We start from the raw sequence: 19321 nt of genomic DNA, 5'->3' as shown, positions 1-19321 counted from the left end.
CCGAGGGACACAAAAAGCTCAGACTGGGTTGAAGGACCAAGTTTTTCATGTCGGGAGCACATGTGTATCCTCTCCAAACCCCCTTCACCACTTGAAAGGTTCGGCAAAGTAGCATGCTTTTGGCCCACGCAGAGGATGTGGTTGTGGTTTATACATACCACAGCTGGCAAACTTGGAATCATCTTCACAGAGTTCTTCACCTCCTCTTCTGTCACCTCCACCACAGTACAGTGCTCTTCCTCCAGCGGCAGAGGCTCCTCGCCACCCTTGGTTAGCCACGGATGCACCTGCATGGGGAGGAACACAGAGACAGCTGCCAGTCTCCCTCCTATAGCAGGGCGCTATGATGTCGGTGATGAGAGAAATGGGGGCACAGGACTGATTGAGGGTAAACTGTCGGTACTACTCCATTTTCCACTTCCAGCGATGCGCCTTAACCAGCTTCCTTGGAAATCACTGCAATCTGGTGCCTGGCCAGATGGCATCCCCTAATGCCCCGTGCTGTCGCACTCACGGCTACCAACCAGCATCTTGGAAGAACCGAGCACCCTCTGAATCAAGTTTGAAATGCTTTGAAAACCTGAGTTATCCATAGCATTTTCACCTTTTTCTCTCATATGCACACATTTCATCTAGGGTTACACGTGCTTGCTATCTGGGAGAATCAAGATCGTTTATGCATCTGCACAAGCAAGGGTTTAGGTGCTTAAAATGGAGTACTTGGGTCTGAGTACTGAGGCCTCATGCTACTGCAACGGCCTCCTGCCTACATAAATAGCAAAATAGCACACCTTGCCACCTGGGCACCATGTAAACCTCTACACACCCACAAAGGAGAGAGAAGGCTGTTTCCCACCATCCCGCCCTGTCGCTGCCACGCTGCTGTTGAAGGGAGCTGATGGCAGACAGGGTGAGGGTCTCTGGTACCCACATCCAGGGCTGGATGTTTTGTCCGTCACAGACAGAGCTGATGAATGTTGCTGCTAGAAATGCCTGCCTCACCCTCCAGGATGAGATTAATTAGGATGGATGCTCACTGCCTACTGCCCTTCCAATGAGTTGGACGCAGGTGGCCAGAGTGTTTTCCAAGGGCTTAGTGATGAACTGCTTCACAGCACTCAATTAAGTTGCATTTTCCAAAGATCATTAATTGTGCTTATAATAACTCTTCTGAACGGCACATCACCATGTCCAGCCTTCAGTGAAATCAGTGCACTAAACCCTACAGTCTACCTGGGGCTTGCAAACATTTCGGCTAGGGAGAGGACTGTGTCTAGCCATATGTTCAAGGTTCCTCATAGGAAATTATTTGCTTGATTTATTTTGATGGTGACCAGAAATTCCAAACTCAGTTGGGCAGAGCAGTTAAAATTTTTGTCCAGCCTAACCCCCTTATATAATTTTACCGTCTCCTTCCAGCTTTTGCTATGCTTATCTTCAATGTGGACATCGGAGATTTAACAACAATAAATGATCACATATGTGAAGCAGCATCAAGCTAATGCTCGGCTGCAAACGTTCTTCTGCTGATATGTCGGGATTTTATCTTACAAGTAAGGAACATGAAAAAGAATGAGGGTGGCAGTGTGAAAAAAGGGGAAAACAAAAGGGGAAGGAACCCTGGGAGGAGGAGGTGGTGGCGGTCTGGAGCAGCCACTTAGAAACATCTGGCTATGCAAGAAGCCAAGGCTGGAGCCCCGATGCCATGTGGCCTGTTATATGCTACTTCAGAGCAGAAAAGCTCCTTCGTATTTGTATTCACAGACAAATCGCAAGGGAGTGTGCCATCTCCTCGTCTGGACTGCATCAGCTGCACACGTCGGGCTCTCCTGTACTCTCTAGGCTGGATTCCTCTGGCCAGGGCTTTCAGCAAAGGTGGCAGTCACTCCACAGCCACCGCTGCCAAGAAGCTGCTCAGCTATTGTCTTACTTGGAGGAACAGCAGAGGAAAGCTATCCTCTTTCTCCTGCCGCTCATGGGATGGTTTCCTCAATTGTGAACATGACGAAAGCCATGTTCAAGGCCCTGGGCTGGGCCCAGAGCCCAGCCTGGTGCTAGACACACATGCTCTTTCAGCATTGAACGCAAGTCCTGAAGCACACCAAGCATCTTCAGTGCATGGCCAGGGATAAGATCCAGCACCCAGCTCTGCTCTTCTACCCAAGGTGTCTTATAAGGTGCATGTTTCCACATGAAGTGCCTGCAAGAGCTGCCAAGTGAAATCTCTTAAATACAGCTCTGAATCTTCCCACCATCACTGGCTGTGCCCTTCTGGGCATGGAAGGAAGGGACATCACATTTTTTCTTGAGGTTCAACCCTCCTACTGTCAGCTTTGGTGGCAAATGTGCTGGTGTTGGCCTGAGACAAAGCAAAGAACAGTTGCGTGCCCTGCAGCAGATGCTGATGGATCTCTGCGGAAATCTTGAGATCCTCCAGCAGGTCCGAGGCCTTGGTGAGGGCTGACAGCAGGACAGGAAGCCCATGCAAAACCAGAATGAAGCCAAACCTTGCAAAACATTGTACTCTACCAGGCCTATTCATTCTTACTCCCAAGTAATGCTGAGAGAAACAAATGTGCTGCCTTGATGCTGCTGACCATGCAAGCACCAGAGGAGGAACATGCTTCCAGGCCATGTAATACAGGTCGAACACTGACAGCGCAGTCTCTGCAGCTAGCAGTCCCCATGACAATGTCGATTCTCCTGGGGATTTGCTGAGGATCAGCCAGCTTTTGAGTAATTTTAATTTAAATAAGTAAACAAGAAAGCTTTTCTCAATATTCCCCAAGCAAGCAGCAGCAACAGAGCTGTTACATGCTGCAAAATGAGCACTCTCCCTTTCTGAGGCGGCATGCCAGAGAAAGCTCCCAAAACAAACACTGGGAACAGCTCTGCCTCATTAGATAGTACCAAAGGAACAACAAAATCAGCCGAGACAAAAGACTGTAATATCAATGTCCAATTTACCTTAATTTCAGGGACTGTTATCCTTGTTTCTGGATTTTTATCAAGCATGCGTAGGATCAGTTCCTTGAGTTCTTCACTTATCTGTGCTCTGAGTAAAGAAAATAGCAGTACACAGTTAACAAGGGAATTGTACGTGCTCAAGGCATGCATAGCCCTTACTGCGGTTACTCAGTATAGAATCTGCTCCTCTCAGAAAATATTTTCTCCGCAAACCCAGCTTGAGAAAGGAAGGGCTAGTTGGCTTGGTTCCTTCTCAGGCGTCACAGTCATTGCCATGGTGTTTGGTTATCCTGTTGTAACACAGCTGCATGCTCTCAAAATGCAGGACCAGGGATCAAGTGAATGGATCTAAGGCCATTTTTAAAGACAGCACATTATAGGGGAATTTCAGAGGACAGATTCTGGGACAACAAAGTGTTACTGAGAGCAGGACTGGAGTTGAACTCTAAGATACAAGAAGGGCACAACTTGTTATGCTGAACCTACATCATCAGGAACTGTGTGCTGGACAAAACATCCCCATTTGACATTCAAGTTCCCAGCTAAGCTCACAGGTTGTGTTAATTAAATTGCTTCCGTGAATGCTGACGGCAGCCAGTTCAGTAACTCAGTATTTCCTACCTGTATAGCTCAGCCTTGGGGCAACAAAAGGAGGGAACACACAGATGTGACTAACAGAAATACACCTAATTTTTTTAACACTGTTTCCAAGACCTAAACGCTAGAGTGCCTGAACCCAGAAGCCACTCTATTCACACGGAGCCCTTGGTCCTGCAGTCTGTGCCTCCAGTCCAAAGGCTTCAATGACTTCTGTTGCTAACGATGCACACAACGTCTTTAAAACACACTTGATCTGTATGATCAAAGTGCTACTGAAAAAAAAAAAGCCAGCATACAACAGAATTGTATTAGGCAATTGAAAGTCTGTATCACAGATTACTTTTGAGAAGCCACATTTCTGCATAGAGATGAAATTTGGCAGCATCAAATGTCACTCCCTAGCAGGGATGGATTTCAGATTGAACACACTGATGGGGTCCTCCTCTGCACCCCCCTAAAGCAGAGGAGGGAATAAACTATCATAAACCTAAAAGAAGACCACATCACAGTAAGGGATATTTTAGTCTGATGAAAACAGACCTGCTTACTAATTTATGAATACTTTATGTGGACTTTGGTTATGGGATCTTGAACAACCAACCACAGGAAACACTGCTCGTTCAGTGTGAAGGGGTGGAAAGTGGGTTCAGTTTAAAATCTCAACATTTTTCAGAGTTGCATCAAGGGTCTGCAGTAGACAGGCAGCATGGCCCAGACAAGGGGAATGGCAGGATGAGTCCTCAGAGACTTCCCACTTCCCAGGCTGCACTGCAGGTGACAATTTAGGTAGGGTGACAATTTAGAACAGTGCTGCTCTTGAGAAGAGCTCCAGTCCCAGAGGAACAGCTATGGGGAGTGGCAGTGCATTTAGCAGGTCAGAATAAACAGACTCTTACGGGAGGACCACACTGAGATGCAGGCAAGATGCTGTTTTTAGGATACTTAATGTCAGATCTGTGCCAAACTGGCAACAGCTTTATTTAAAATACAAGAAATGGAATATATAATCACCTAACGTTTCTGGGCACCAGATTGATTTCTACACAACACAGGATTAATGTCATAAGGAAAAGCCCTGTAGAGGATCACGAAGTGTCAGGTGGGATATAGCCAGGTAACAGATCGCATCATCCCGTCTGTTTTTCCTTCTCTCCATTCTGCCAGGGTGCATGCTGTACCCGACGGCATTTTTCATCTGAAAAGCCTGCGCTACCCAGAATTTCTCACAGTCATAGTCCTGTAACAGCTCTAGGGAAAATGCCAAGCATCACAGAGCTCAGCACCCATTTGGGAGGGCTGCCAGCACCATAGATCATTTTACAGGGTGCCCGCAGGTCAGAGAACATTGTCCTGGACTTCAGCTCTTCACCAGGAGGGACTATGCAGAGCTTCTGGCTCTCTTAATGTGTGTCTGGACAGAAACTTCTCCAGCTTGCTTTTTAGTCATGCCAGGATCTTCAGGGTGTGAGCTAATCCCATTTACCTCGTGCCATGCCAAGGACTCACTGACATGAATGAGAACTCCAGAGTGATAAATATTTATCCCAGCGTCTCTAAGGGAAGGGAAGGGACAATGACGCTGGTACAGTCAGCTCCATCTCTGTCCTAAAGGTTGTCAGGAAACAGGCAATGAGTTTTCATGGACTGTCTGCAAACAGGAATGTGTCTTTTGTAGCCATGGTGAAATAAATTGAAACCAAAATATTCCTAACTGTTGCGAGGTGCTAATTCTGTGGGAGGTCAAGGTGGATCCAGTCCAGTGCATTCCAGCTTTATGTGCGTCTCTGTTACTGCCTTTATCTAACAAATAGATGTAGTTTAGACAGCCGTCAACACCCAGCAACTCTCTGCTCCTCCAACAGCCTAACGAGGGGTGCAGCTTTTTTTAGAGTGGGAGAGCAGGTCGCCAAGAAATCCAAATAACTCATGCAGTCGAATTATCACTGAAGGAAATGTCTGAATGAAGAAAAGGTTCTTAGCACAACCCAGTTAGCCCATTAAATGTTAATAACTTACTGCAGACAGATGGGAACAGTCACTTGTAAGCTGACTGCTAACCCAAATATATGATGGTTGAAAGAGGATGGGCATTTTGCCAGAATCCAAGCAAGCAGAAAGAAGACTGTCAGGGAAACACAAACAATTTTTTTTTTCTTTTTTTTTTTTCTGCAGTGCTGTCAAGTCAGAGTCCTGCCCCAACCGCAGAGCAACCGGTGGGAACACGGCAATGTGGCACGACCAGCCTTCGTGCTCTTAATGCCTGAAGCCTGGTTAGCTGTAAAACCTCACCAAGGGCACAGAGCTGCCTTGCCAGAATCACTCCATACCCACGACTGGGGCCTGGGTTTGCCATCTCAAGTGGCCTGACCTTGTGGCTGCAGGTCCTTGGGTGGTGTGCTCCACAGTCCTCGGTGTGAGCTCCATCAGCCTGAGCGGAGATGGCTCCATCTGAACTATCTGCAGTGGCTGTGCTTTGTAGTCAATAGAGCAGTCATTAATACAGCCCCTGGAGCCTGGGGCACAAGTCATCCCTTGTAAAGCAGATGTCTAAAATAGGACAGCCTGAGTACCCCTTGTACCCCTTGCTTTCTGCAGACTCAGAAGGGAGCCTGGGACTGCCAAGGCACAGGTCTAGCCCTTCACTGCAGGTGTCTAAAACTTCAGTGAGCATCTCACAAATAATTCACGTAATAGATGGTGGATACACACACATATTGCGGGCTGCCTGACAACATCCCTCCCTTCCTCTCTAATACCAGATGTGCCTTTCATTACAGTTTTAATTTCTTCATGCTTGTTTTAAATCAAGTCATTTTATCTCTTAGAATGAATGATTGGGTCAAGAAGGTAAAAAATTCTTTGCCTGACTACTGTGCTGATTTGGGAAGGAAGATAAGAGTCCAGCTTTGGCAAGTCAACTGATAACAACCAGGAGAAAGAAATTAACCACCAGCAGAAAAAAAAAAAATCACCAGAAGCCTGAAGAGAGAGGAAACGCCAAGGAGTGCCCAGCACATGAAAGGAAAGGCATGGTGGCTCAGTGGCAGAGCCTGAGCACACATAGGCTGTAATTGTCTCCTGCCAGCCTCCTCTGACAAGACCACACTCACCGCTCAGTGCCTCGACGCTGAACTTTCCACTGCTCAAATGGCACGCAAGTGGCCTTGGCTCATCCCTTGACACCACCGAGTGCACTTTTGTGGGTTACAGGACCGTGCAGTTGGCCATCCCACCCAACACAGCTCAGTAGCCTCTACCATGCAGCTCTGACTGTGGCCTACATGGGTTTCCTTCACTGACCAAAGCGGGGTGGGGGGCAGCCTCTCAATATCAAATGGGTAAATTAATTTCTCTTTTGATCAAAACTAGCCCCAGTTTGCCAGCACACAAGATGAATCCATATTTTCCTGGAGCATGTTGGAGGAGGCAGAGGAGTGGGGATGCACCAAGCTGTGGTTGTATATCTCAGGACAAGTCTCCTTCCATCCAACATTTCCAGTAGCTCCAAGGTAGGTCCACGGAAGCAGCATGTGTTTATGCAGACTGAGACAGAAGTCTATAAACCACACTGCCTTTGGAAACTAATACATTCTGGTGGCTACCACGTGGGAGCAACACAAAACCTCAACCAAACCATGCTTCCAACATCTCCAGGGTCAAGTAGTTGGGGCAGAACTTACTAGACCCACACTAAAACCCTTCTGCTTCCAAAGATTTCAAGACCCATTTCCTTTAGCCCTTATCTGCACAACATGGACACAGGAGCAGCAGAGGCAGCTGTAATGCCTCGACAACAACATCAGCACAAAACCCATGTGAAAGACCCAGGAGAAAGCAAAGCGCCTCGCCTGCCCTTGTCTGTCCCTCCACAGTGACCCACTGGCATTTATGCTGCACAGTGAATAACACTGAAAACTGAACTTTATTTTACAGTAGCTGAGTAAAGTTTACTTACTCTTCTGGGAACTCCACAGGCTTGTTCTTGATCCTGTTATGAAGACCCAGAATATATTCATCTATAAAAGGGCACTGTAAAGCAAACAAAAGATTTTCCAGTTGTCAGATCCTGGCACCATTTAGGCATTTGTCATTCACATAACAGCAAGTATACTCTGTTTGTGCTCTCTCAATTTTATGCAGAGATGGAAATAAATAAAATCTCCCCACACACAATAAATTGATTTGCTCCGTATTAAAAAATAAATGCAGAAGAACAGCAGAGGGATCTAGGGAATACCTAACTGGATTGGGATACCCCCCTCAATCCAGCCTACCAGGTGACCATGAACCACTCGTTTTCCCTTTCTCTGCTCCATTTCTACCTGCAAAATGGAGATACTGATACCCGCCCGCTCCTATCACTGCTTTGAGGTCTCTCTGTGACAAGCATAATTTGGAGCTAGGTATTACTATTAAAACACTTGGGTTTCCATTTTAAATTCAAGTATCTGTATTCAAAGCATATTTTTCTCCAGCAGAAGTTTTTACACTGGATTAATTTAGACCTAGATTCTGACTCTTTCTACCTGACAGGGCAGGCAGGCGGCTAAGTGAGCTGCAGTGAATACTGCAGGGGATGCAGGAGCAGCGTATTCACAGGCCTTATGAATATCTGCATCAAAACTGAAGGAGCAGATACACTTGTTTCCGTGGGCTGTGGGCTGCTGGCGGGCCCTGTCTCAGCCTGCGTGGCCAGATTAAATTATGAAATCTAAAATAGGTACAAGATGTACAATATTTACTGTACAGGGACACATGGAACAGACAAACTTGAGCTTGGCTTTATATTCCCTCTTTCCTCCAGTGCTTGCCACAGCAGGAAGTAATATCATCATGAGGTTACACCAGAACACAAAATCAAGGTTATGCCCTTTCACTTCAGGATTTGGTCCAAATGAGACACCATTGTAGACACAGGGCAGAGAATATTTCCCATCCCGACTTAGCTCAGCGATATCACACCAGCAATGGAGCTGGTTCTGCCTCTGCCATCTTCCCCAGCCACTTCCTACCCCTGAGCTGGATGCCTTATGTGCCTGTGTGGTGGGATCTGCAGCTTGGACAGGAGGTTCAGGGAACGGACCTGCACACACATACTGCCTCTACCTGTTGTACTGCTCACCCTGGGAGAGCATGGGTGGGACGAGGGGCTTTTGGCTGCAGGGGAGGGAAAAGCCATGACAGGACACAGTTTGCAGAAGGCAGCTCTGAAAAGTGGTCCAGCTCAGCTCTGGTAGACAGAGCTTTCTGTAATCTGGATTGCTAAAGTGCTGCATTGGCTTGGGATCAAACCTGAGCCTTTCTCCATGCTCTATCTGGCTTGTTTCTAAATATAGGCAATATGGATAAGCCCTCAACAAACTATTCTTGGTGCTACTGATGCTACTCTGGGTTTATAGCACAAACAACTGCTCTCAGTACAGGGGCCAACTCTAGAAATCATCCTTTCCACAGATCACCACGTCAGTCCCTTCTCATCCACAGGGTGATTTGGGAAAACAGGAGCTTGCAGAAGGTAGGTCTTTGATTCTGATATTTGCCTTTATTTGGAAAGGAATGAATCAAAATCCTGTGCAAGGCTCCAGCATCTGAAAGCCAGCTTACCTTCCCGTAAACAAAGCAGTACAGGGTAATTCCCATGGCCCATACATCAAGTGCCTGAAAGAAAGCATGCGCAGGCAGTAAATGAGATGCAACACAGATGATCTGAATGAGCTGGATTTTCCCCACTGACTCACAGAACATTATTTGTATGCATTTAACATTTTCCATTTTATTGTGCACAGTCTCTCTGAAGTTGGGCTCCTAAAGGCATTTGTAGCATGCCTGGGAAATGAGGACTGTGCTGGGCCAGACGCTGCCACCCTTTACCCTGCTGTGGAGTGCAGTGACCAGTAAGCAGCCCCTTCTTACAGGGGATGACACCATTCAGGGCTGAAGAGGAGCTGAACCTCAAAAAGTCTTCTTCCAGGCAAAAATAATACACTAGAACCTATCCCCACATCTGCATCACAGCACTTTGCTGTGTCCCTCGCTTTCAGGGGATCAAGACGTGGCCTGGTGTTCAGCAGCTCCCTGCACTTCTTCATTATATTGGAAGGGAATTAGGAGTTTTCTCCCTTCCCTTTGGGCAGGGAAAGGGCTCTAACATGGTCTGGACAGAGTTCTGCAGCAAAGCCTGTCTGCCCACTGCATAGACCAGCCAATGCAAGTTTTGCTTGGACTGAACACAGAATTAGGGCTTCAGTTTTACTTAAAAACAACCTCAATTTGCACCATAATTCCTGGGCAGGCAACATGCAAAGGACACAGGTGTTGTGCTGCCCTTTGTGCCATGCTTGGGGGTCCCAGAAGACTGTGAGCAAAGACCTACCTTTCCACTGAAACTTTTGCCCGTGTCCGAAATGGCCTCTGGTGCCATGAAGGCTGGTGTCCCTGCTGTGCTGGAAAGCTGGGCATCGTTCCCTTCAAATTGATTGCTGACTCCAAAATCAGCGATTTTGACATGCCCATCATCTCCTAAGAGCAAGTTGGAAGGCTTGATGTCCCGGTGAATGATCTTCTGGTAGTGCACTAAGAAAAAAATATTAAAATAAAAATAGGAGCATGGTCTGCCACAGCAGCCAACCCACCCAGAGGAAACCTTTCCAGGAGGATGAAAATACAGGTGCAAGCTCAGGCATCCCACTCAAGGCTGCTGCTGGGTATGCAATACAACGCAGTAGAAGTACCTTTTCCTATAGTCATTCCTTCTCAGTCCCTCACTGGGATGTACAGACCACAACACTCCAAAATACATCTGTTGCCAGCAATTATGCAAAGAACAGACATGAACCCAGAAACAGCCCAACCAGCGAGATCGAGCAGAGCTCTTAGAGAAGGGAATCACTAAATCTTGCAGATTTGCTTGTCTTCATCAGACCAGCTGATGGGTTGGGCAGCTTGCTGTATTAAAGGTTTATGGGATCCAATTGATGTTCATTTTTAATTTGTTTATTTTGAAACCGCAGTGCCATAAAGCTAATCAAAAGGGGCAGAATGAAACAGGCCCAAAGGAGGTATTTAGGCAAAATAAGAAAATTAGCAGCCAAGCATCAAGGCCAGCCAACAGCTGAGAAATCAGTGGATATATCCAACCCAAAAGATGCCTCTGACCATGGAGCAATCACCAGCTGGTTAGAGCCAGCACCCCTGAAAAGCCACTCTTTCTCTAGCCATGCTTTCCAACGGAGCCCACAAAAAGAGAAATGACATCAACTTGTTTTGCATCACCCCAAACCCCCACCACCGCACAAAGCTGCCAGCCACTCCGATCATTGGCACTCAGAGCCACGGCCAAAATCTCTGCCATGGGGCCCTTCAGTGCAAAGGTTGTCCCTATGTGTGTCCCTTCGCTCCACGAGGCTGCAGCAAAGACCCCAGCTCTGTCCTGGCTCCATGAAGCCAGCTACAGGAACCAGTTGAATCACTTGTAAATCCACAATGAAACAAACCCTTGAAAAGAGCTTGAAGGCTGAGATACACTGAAAACACCACCAACAATAAAAAAATCCCACTCATGACAATCTATCTGGGAAGCAATATTGCAGCTGCAAGAAAGCCATTTCTGGACAACTGAGTGAAGCAGCAGCAGAGAGTTGTAGGAAAGTGGCTGACTTCTCAGGAACTTGGAGAACAAATTTAACAAAAAAAAACCCCTACACTTTCAGAACACAAAATGACCCTGAAAACAGAGCTGTAGAAAACCGAAGAGATTTGTTTTACTGAACAGGAGAGGAAATCCTCCAAGTCTTTACTGCCCTTCCCAGGGGAACAGGACCCCTCGTTCTCCCTCCTCCCCCAGCCCCAACCACCATTTTCATATTTCCTTCTTACAAACAGAGCATGTTTGGTTTTATATCTCCTCATGAGCACTTTTCATATCTCCTAGGAAATGCACAGCTGGGTGGGGGAAAATGCTGCTCTAATCCTTTCCTGCTTTACAAACCTGGTCAACACATTGCCACAAAAGCAGCCTGCCCCATGGAGCATCTCAGCTTGTATTTAGGACCAAGAAAGAACAAGCTTCAAGTAATTGTTCTGCTCTTTTCAAGCCAGCTTTCCAACAGGTCATGGATGAGGAGGGGAAGTCACGCTTGCAGATACTACTTCTGCCAGGCCTTCTCCTTAGTTTAAAGCAGTCAGGGGATGCTGTCCTTGGCACATTAAAGAGCTGATCTGGAGACCCAGCAGACCAAAGCTTGCTGGAGAGCACTAGTGCTTACATCCTCTTCCAGATGTGCAGCAAACACATAGCCACACTGTGATGTGAGCCAGTTAATGCTGTAACAGCCTGGCTAGACAGTCAGGATAAACACTGAAAACCCTGCAACAACAGTAATTATGAGGAGACATCTGCTCCACAGCAAAGCTGGTGGCAAGCTGACATTTCATTATGGTAATATAGGGAGAGGGAAAAAAAAAAGTGAGGGGAGTGAAGTTTCCCTTCAGGAGATGATGAGCTGCCTTTCATGCAAGTGTCTGGTATCAAGTCTGATACCACACAGCTAAGATTCTCAATGCCTCTAAAAAAATACAGGCCACAAATATACATGGGCCATGGAAATACATCCCTGGACCTAAGTCTGTGAAAACTGAGGGAGTTACATTAGGCATGCAGGTACTCTAGCCTTTTTACTATTTCTTCTGTACAGGAAAGTAAAAACACCAAAACAAAACCACAAACCAATTCCCATATCAAATAACTATTTATCTTGTAAAACATGTTCCCTGCCCTTGCACAACCTACTAAAAGCAGAGGAAAAACAGAGGCCGTTTGCCAGATGCTCTGTGTTTGCTCAGTGCCCATCTCAGTCTGGTACCCAGCAGGTCTGGGCACTGCTGGCTGTTACGCACAGGAGTAATATGAATGTTGAACAAAGAAATAAGAAACACATCCTTTGCAAAAATTAAAGCCAAACACTAGGGTCAACGAACATTTGCACCTCCCAGCCCAGAACATCCATGTGGTTGACATGAGCGTTACGGATGGCGACAGTCTGACCTCAACTGCTGAGAGCAAAACATTAGCACAAGTGCCTGCAGGGCAGAGGAGCACAGGTTGTGCTTTCAGAAGTGAGCCTGACACGTCCCAGGGCTTTGCCATGCAATGTCAGCCAGGCGCTTCTGCAAACCTGGCACACAGTTTAAGTAATAACAAACTGGGATGGGAAAGAGATGGGAGTGGAGGGGAAATGGCTGGCCAGGTCAGGAGCAGCGGTGCTGGGAGCAGTGTCCAACTCACACGCCGTGCTGCTTTGCCACACTGTTTGGGTGACAGTAATGAAAGTCTTGTGCCAGCTGGCTCACAAGACTTCTGCTATCAGCACATCCCCTCCCCTATCCAGCTGACTTGTGCAGAGGCAATAGCCATGAAGGGAGAAAGATGTGGGACAGGAATTGTGCACTGAGCACCAGCTGGTGTAAATGAACAATGCTCCATCACAGCTATAAAAATTGTGAGAGCAAGAGCTCACATCTGCCAAGAAACAATTTGGTGTGGAGCCGCTAACCTGATGAAGGCAACCTGAAATCCCTTTTCTGCTCTGAAGAAACACAATTCTTAAAAGTCCCAGTCTGCCAGCCGCTGCGGGCTTCCTCCCCTGCGCAGCTATCCAAAGCAGGCTTCAGGCTTCAAAACGCATGGTCCTATCCTTTCATGTGCTGTGCCTTGCCACTGGTACAGTTCAGTACAATACAGGGCTACAGAAAGAAGAGTAAAAGATTCCCCCGAAATCATTCCCAAGTCCACTTGTAGGCAACAGAAAAAACCTGGCTTGTTTCAGAGCTGCAGAAAGGAAGCAGGACTGTGCATCTGCAGGACATCAACACCACTAAGCTCAGAAAAACTTTCCAAGCCACCAACTTTTGCTGCAAGTCCAGATCTCTTGCAGGTAACGCATTGCAGGGAGAAAGGCAGGGAACAATGAATTCAGCAAGGCTGGCCAAAAGCTGATCGGCCAAGCGGTGTGATGTGCCTGCGGTGACACAAGCATTACTGCTACACACTGCGAAAGGAGTCTGGCGACAGAGCTGTCTTGCAGGAAAGGTACTTGTTAAACCAGCATGATCTGCATTTCCAGCACAAGACGCAGAGGAAAAGATGGTGTTATCCCTGCAGAACTCCAGAGGGAGAGCTACACATCTCAGAAATAAAAGCCTACCACTAATGATACCCTCGAGACTGCTAATGACTGTATAGAAGGGACAGCGGCGCAAGGAGCACACAACCCATGGAGCCACCCAAGGGGAGCAGGTGACAGCCACAGTCAAACACAATCACCAGCACAAAGTAACTCTCTAATTTCACCAGCCTGAAGCATCTGGGAGCAAGCCTCTTCCCTCTGCAGATGTAAGAGCAGCAGGTAGGAAAGGCACCTTCATTAGGATTGCTGTTCAATGTCACTGGAAGCCAGGACCAGAGGTCCCAGAAACAAGACACTCATCCTCTCCTTGGGATTAGGGCCACTAGCAAACAGGAGCAGGGCTGCGTCAGGCACAGAAGATTTTATTCAACATCTGAATAAAAACCCCAAATGTGCTTTAAAGAAACATAACCAGAATAACTATCTGCATCGCTGCACCTAAACTTGCTCCATGAGGGTTTGGGGATTATTCTTTTAAACCGACCCATGACCTCCCCTTAGTTCCCTTCAAGGGGAATTGGGACCCCTAAGTGGAGTCTGTGTCTTCGAGAGAACTTCCAGCTACTGTGTTTCCTGCTCAAAGAGCCTGGTCACAGCAAGGCACTGCATTTTTTGCTTGCGACATTACAGAAACAGTCACAAACCAGGCAGACATCAGCCCTGTCAAGACTGCCCTCAGACCCATGCCGTCCAGCCCTGGGGACATGGCTGCTGGATGCACGCAGCCTGGAGAAGGACCATTGCAGCAGTGCTCCCCTCCCAGGCCCCACCTGCCACACACAACGGGGACATCAACAGCAGAAAAACACTCATTCCCATGCAAATGTACCTGTCTGCATCCCTCCCAAGGTTAAAATCGACACTGAACAGGCCAAAGCAGAGTACTTTACTGAAGCTGCTTTGGCAAACTGACAAAATGGTTCCAAGCGTTGCTTTTCGGAAAGGATTTTGCTCTTAAAGTAGAGGTCAGCAGCTCCCTGGGCTCCAAGATTCTCTGCACTTTCTGTTCTGACAGACCTGATTCAAAGAATAGATCGATACCTCTTCATAATGAAAATGAAACAATGTAAGATGTTACAGAGCCCTTAGGAGAAATTCTGATTCTGCAGCACTCCGTTAAATTCGATTCTATCAGACCCATCCTTCACTTCAGTGGAAAGGTAACAGTATTTCAGGCCTATTTGCATCTGAATAACAGTCCCGTGGATTTCTAGAGCATCATCTAGGCAAAGATCCCAAAGTGCATTAGAAATACTTGTTTCATCACAAATTGTGTTAGAAAGCCTCACTGGGCCTACCTGAAGTTGGACTTAGTCAAACCCTAGAGTCCCAGGGTGCTCAGAAACAAGGGAAATCATGCTTGAAAGTCTAGACTGCCTCCTGACATTGGGCATAGAGCGCAGGCACCTAAGAAAAGCCTGCTGAAGGCTGATGCTATGTGGTGGAGAAATACAACCTTAGAGGAGGATTCAGAGCACTCAAGGTGTGAGCAACAGCTGGGAAAGGACCATCTTCCTCCATCCCTCTCGAGCTCAGACAGAGCCTCTACCAGGTACGCTGCACCTACTGCCTATAGCAGCTGGGATGAACCTGTACTTGGGTGTTCAAATTTGAGCCCATAGAAAACAACTACCCAAAATAAAAGGTCTTCTTGAAAATCTGGTTTTTCAGGGCTTTGTTTTGTTTCTTCCTTACAGTGTATTTTAACTCAGTTGGTATTAGCAGCATGGATACAATAGTTTGGGTGTTTATGTACAAAACAGAGTAATCCAGAGTTTCTCAGAGCAATGGGAATGTGCGGTGTGCCATGGTGGGGCTGCCTGCTTTTCCTGCTTTCACACCTTCCCAACAGGGGCAGAAAAAAAAGCACCCACAGCTTCATGAAAAGCTGCCCATGACCTTGCAGCTGGTCCTTATGGCAGACCTTGTCCCAGGATGGACTCTCAGAGAGCCTCTCCAGCGGCACACCTGGATTCTCACATCCTTTCAACAGTTTTTGGGCAGTTTGCATCCACTTCTCCCATACCTTCATCAGCACCACAAACACTGTTTCTTATCCTTGGCCCTAAACAACAAGACAGTGTGTCTTTAATGCCAGGAGGCTGTCACAGCTGCCTGGTGGGACTCTGCCATCTACACGCCTCCAAACACTCTGGGTGCTGACTGTCAGGGAATGAGCAGCTACTTTGTACTTCCAGGTTACAAAACATGTCCATTTAGGACACCACTTTGGCACATGCTGAACATTATCTCTGTGAAAAGCCAGCAGGTGATGTGGGAATGGTACTAAAAAAAAGCATAGGCTTACACACCTCTGAACTGGGGTCAGAGTCCCTGCAGAACCAAGCTTGCCATAGTCAGAGCCAGATGACTTCAATAACTACAAAATGAAACTCTTGCAGAGAGCCAGTACTCCAAGTATCATAGCTGTTGTATGTCAATGTGCACGTACATTGTTCCTGAGAGGATCTCACCCCTCGGCTGTACCCCAGCTGCTCAGGAAGGTACAGAGCTGGGCCCAGGTCCTGGAGCATCACAGCTTTAAACTGTGCTGTGGCTTAGAGACCCTGCAGCATTCCTATCTTGAAGCGGCATTCAGGCAGGGGTGAATCCTCAGTGGCTGTGGTACAGTAGATGGGGCTGAAGAAGGGGCAGATCTTGGGGAGGATCTCTACTGCTCAGCCAGCCCTGCCTGGGCTCTCTGCAGGTGCCACCCCGCCTTCCTGCACCATCACCGCTCCTTAGCAAAGGCCTGCTGAGCACACCATTTCTTTCTGTTCAGTCCCCTGGCTGCCTTCAGTGGGACAAGACAGATTTTTTTTTTGCAAAATGCAACTCATTTAACAAATGCTCCTTGTTTCTAGATACCACAGGCTATTCAGAGACTAAATAGCCTTTTGTCTTCATTCAGGAGCAAACACCTGGGAACCGTCTGCCTAGATTAACTGCCAGTGAAGACCAAGAGGGAGCAGAGATAGAAGTGCTAGAAAAAGAGAGACTGTTCCTTGGTCCTTTTAAAAAAGGTGCCTTTCACTACATTCCCTTCTGGAAACCTTAGAGCTTCAGCAGGTTAATATCAACTCGCTAAAAGCTCATTTAAAAATTATACATATAAAACTTTGCAATGCACTGACACATCCTGCTATTTACTGAGGCTGTTGTGAATTATACTTGATTAAAAACAGAATTCCAATCCCATTCAAGGGCAAAAGCAATCCATATGGTGCTACTGCAGAGTCTGCTTAATATTAGTCTCACATCACCCCTGTAGCAAAGAAATGATTTAATACCCTCCCAAGAAAACTGCTGCACCACCATCCAGAGCTTAAAACAGAAGGCTGCTCTTTGAAGCAAGCCTCTGTGGTTGTCCGCAATGCTCCACCGAGAAAGAGCCAGAAGACATGGATGTAGTGGGCTGTGCAAGGGGAACACCTTCCCTCGCATGCTCAGCTCATTGCAGGGGTTTCGTGTAGCGACTGGGGTGAGGATCCCAGCTCTGTTCACTATTTTGCCACTCTCTTGCTGCATCCATCAAATCTCTGCCACTTGAGTATGTTGCTTCAGCTCAGGTTTTACAAAGGGGGATCTCAACACCCAGCACTGCCCAGCCCTTTGGAGGAATTCAGCTTCCATCTGTGCTCCATCTTCAGCACCCGGCTGACCATCGTGCTCCCGGCAGAAAGGATAGGTATGGGATACTGCCAGTGGGAAGCAACAGGGAAGAGGAAGGATAGGTAGCTTTGCCAAAGGCTGTCCTTCTACACCTGTCCTCCAGCCCACATGAGCACAACCCTGTATCACCAGTCACAGAGGACATGCAAGAGCTTCCTGCCATGGCTCCACATGTGTCAACGTTCAAGGGACCACTGAGAAAATGGGGAGCAGCAAGTGCTGCCAAAACAACCTGCAGAGTCCGTGCCATGGGCTGCCTCTAATCCCAAGCACAATCACTTACCTAACTGCATCAAAGAACTACAAAAAAAAAAAAATCAAAGTGCCTGATCTTTCTTAAGATGCTTTAGCACATCTCTCTGATCTGCTCCACCAGCTAATTACTCTCATTCTTATACAAAGTCCTCATCAATCAGTATCAGCAACACTTGCAGCTACATGAAAGATTTTTTGTTTGATTGGTTTTAATCATCTAAACAGAGCTTGTCTGCACCTGATAAAACACAAGTCAGCTCCTCTTCTGGTGATGTCATTTATAACACCCAGCATCAGGCAGCCGCTGTTGCAGTCAAGAGCCCTCACCTCAACATCCTCCATTTTTGAGGAGCTCTGAACTTGCTCAGGCAAGAGGCAGGAGCAGAGGAGGAGCAGGTCCCCATTTCCCACGCAGGAATGGAGGCACAGATGGACCAAGTAGCATGCTGGGAATCACAGTAGAGCATGCAGCAGCTCCATCAGACACTCGTGTCCCAGCTCTGCTGGCCCAGGCCAACACGAGGTCTGAGGAACTCACCTCTGCCAAGAGCCAAACCAGATCAAACCCATCTACGCCACTGATGCTTCAGCACACCTACCCCGGGCTTACATTGCAGTAGATATTCTTCAGAAGAGACAAGCCTGTGTTGACTCAGCTGTTGATTTATTTGCTTGAATTTCCTTTTAAGATAATGGAAATTATATTCACATATTGATGATCAAGTAGATTAAATGTTATCTCAGAAAAGCCAGCTTTGATCTGCACGTCAGGCACTTCATTATTGTTCCAGGCTTAGCGTGCAGGGCTCCAGAGCATCGCAGGCATTAATTCAGGTGCCCTGCAGAGAAATGCTGCTGGAAAGGTAACTTCCCAACGGCTTTAGCTGCGTGTCACGACTCTCCCTTCAACCCAATAGCTCAGATGAGGCAAGCATTCCTCTGCAGAAGGGACCAGAATTGCCACCCTTAGTTTCCCTAGACAGAGTCACAGGAGGGAAAGTGTGCATTTTCTACAGAGAATGCAGGAAATGACATTGTTTATTCCTTTCAGCCACAGACAGCAACTGTTTCAGCTTCTCGTGAGCTGGATAAAATACCGAGCTTGCAGCTAAACAGCAGAAGGTACAGTTGCTGTGCTTCATCTTGACTGTGCAAGTCAGCAGAGTTTTCCCCTAGGTCAAGCTTGTGTGCGTGCTCTGCGCTAAGTGTCTGCTCCTGGCTAGTGTCACAGCCAGCCTACCTGCTTAGACAGACCTTTCGTCTGCTTATTCTTATCCCTTACTTAGGTTCTTACTAAACAAAGCTATTTGTGCCCCAGTCCTAAAACCAAACTGGGATACCTGCCTGGCATGTGTCTCATGTCTTTTGATGGAGTACGCTTCTCTCTCACAACCTCTCCTGCACGCTTCACCTGGTACTGGTTTCCACTGTTCATCTGCCAAAGCAAACTGGCATGACACCAAATTCACCTTCGCTTACATCAATTTACTGTGCAGTTATTAAACACAAGTCACCATGGAGTCAATCCCAAAGGAAATTTTACTGCCTTTAAGAAGTCAAACCTGTATTCAGGTATCACCATATCCAGGATATCTAAGTAAACCAGCAGAGCATCTGTCTTTGTCCAGCAAACCTGTAGGCTT

At 47.2% G+C, this 19321-nt stretch overlaps 1 protein-coding gene across 1 annotated transcript in view; it reads right to left on the bottom strand.

The window, feature by feature from the left end:
• The window catches only part of CAMKK1 (calcium/calmodulin-dependent protein kinase kinase 1, alpha), a 61622-nt gene that overhangs the window by 10269 nt on the left and 32032 nt on the right, over nt 1-19321 (bottom strand). The window contains exons 9-13 of the mRNA XM_009695670.1: nt 9941-10140; nt 9172-9225; nt 7523-7596; nt 2968-3055; nt 159-287 (exon numbers count right to left, since the gene is read on the bottom strand). Coding sequence (XP_009693972.1) covers nt 159-287; nt 2968-3055; nt 7523-7596; nt 9172-9225; nt 9941-10140 — 545 coding nt within the window. The remainder of the gene's footprint in view (nt 1-158; nt 288-2967; nt 3056-7522; nt 7597-9171; nt 9226-9940; nt 10141-19321) is intronic.

The sequence above is a fragment of the Cariama cristata genome, unplaced genomic scaffold, assembly GCF_000690535.1.
Source record: "Cariama cristata isolate BGI_N322 unplaced genomic scaffold, ASM69053v1 scaffold16492, whole genome shotgun sequence".
Lineage (NCBI taxonomy): Eukaryota > Metazoa > Chordata > Aves > Cariamiformes > Cariamidae > Cariama > Cariama cristata.
The sequence above is the reverse complement of the archived record's forward strand: the minus strand, read 5'-3'. Positions and strand labels throughout refer to the sequence as shown.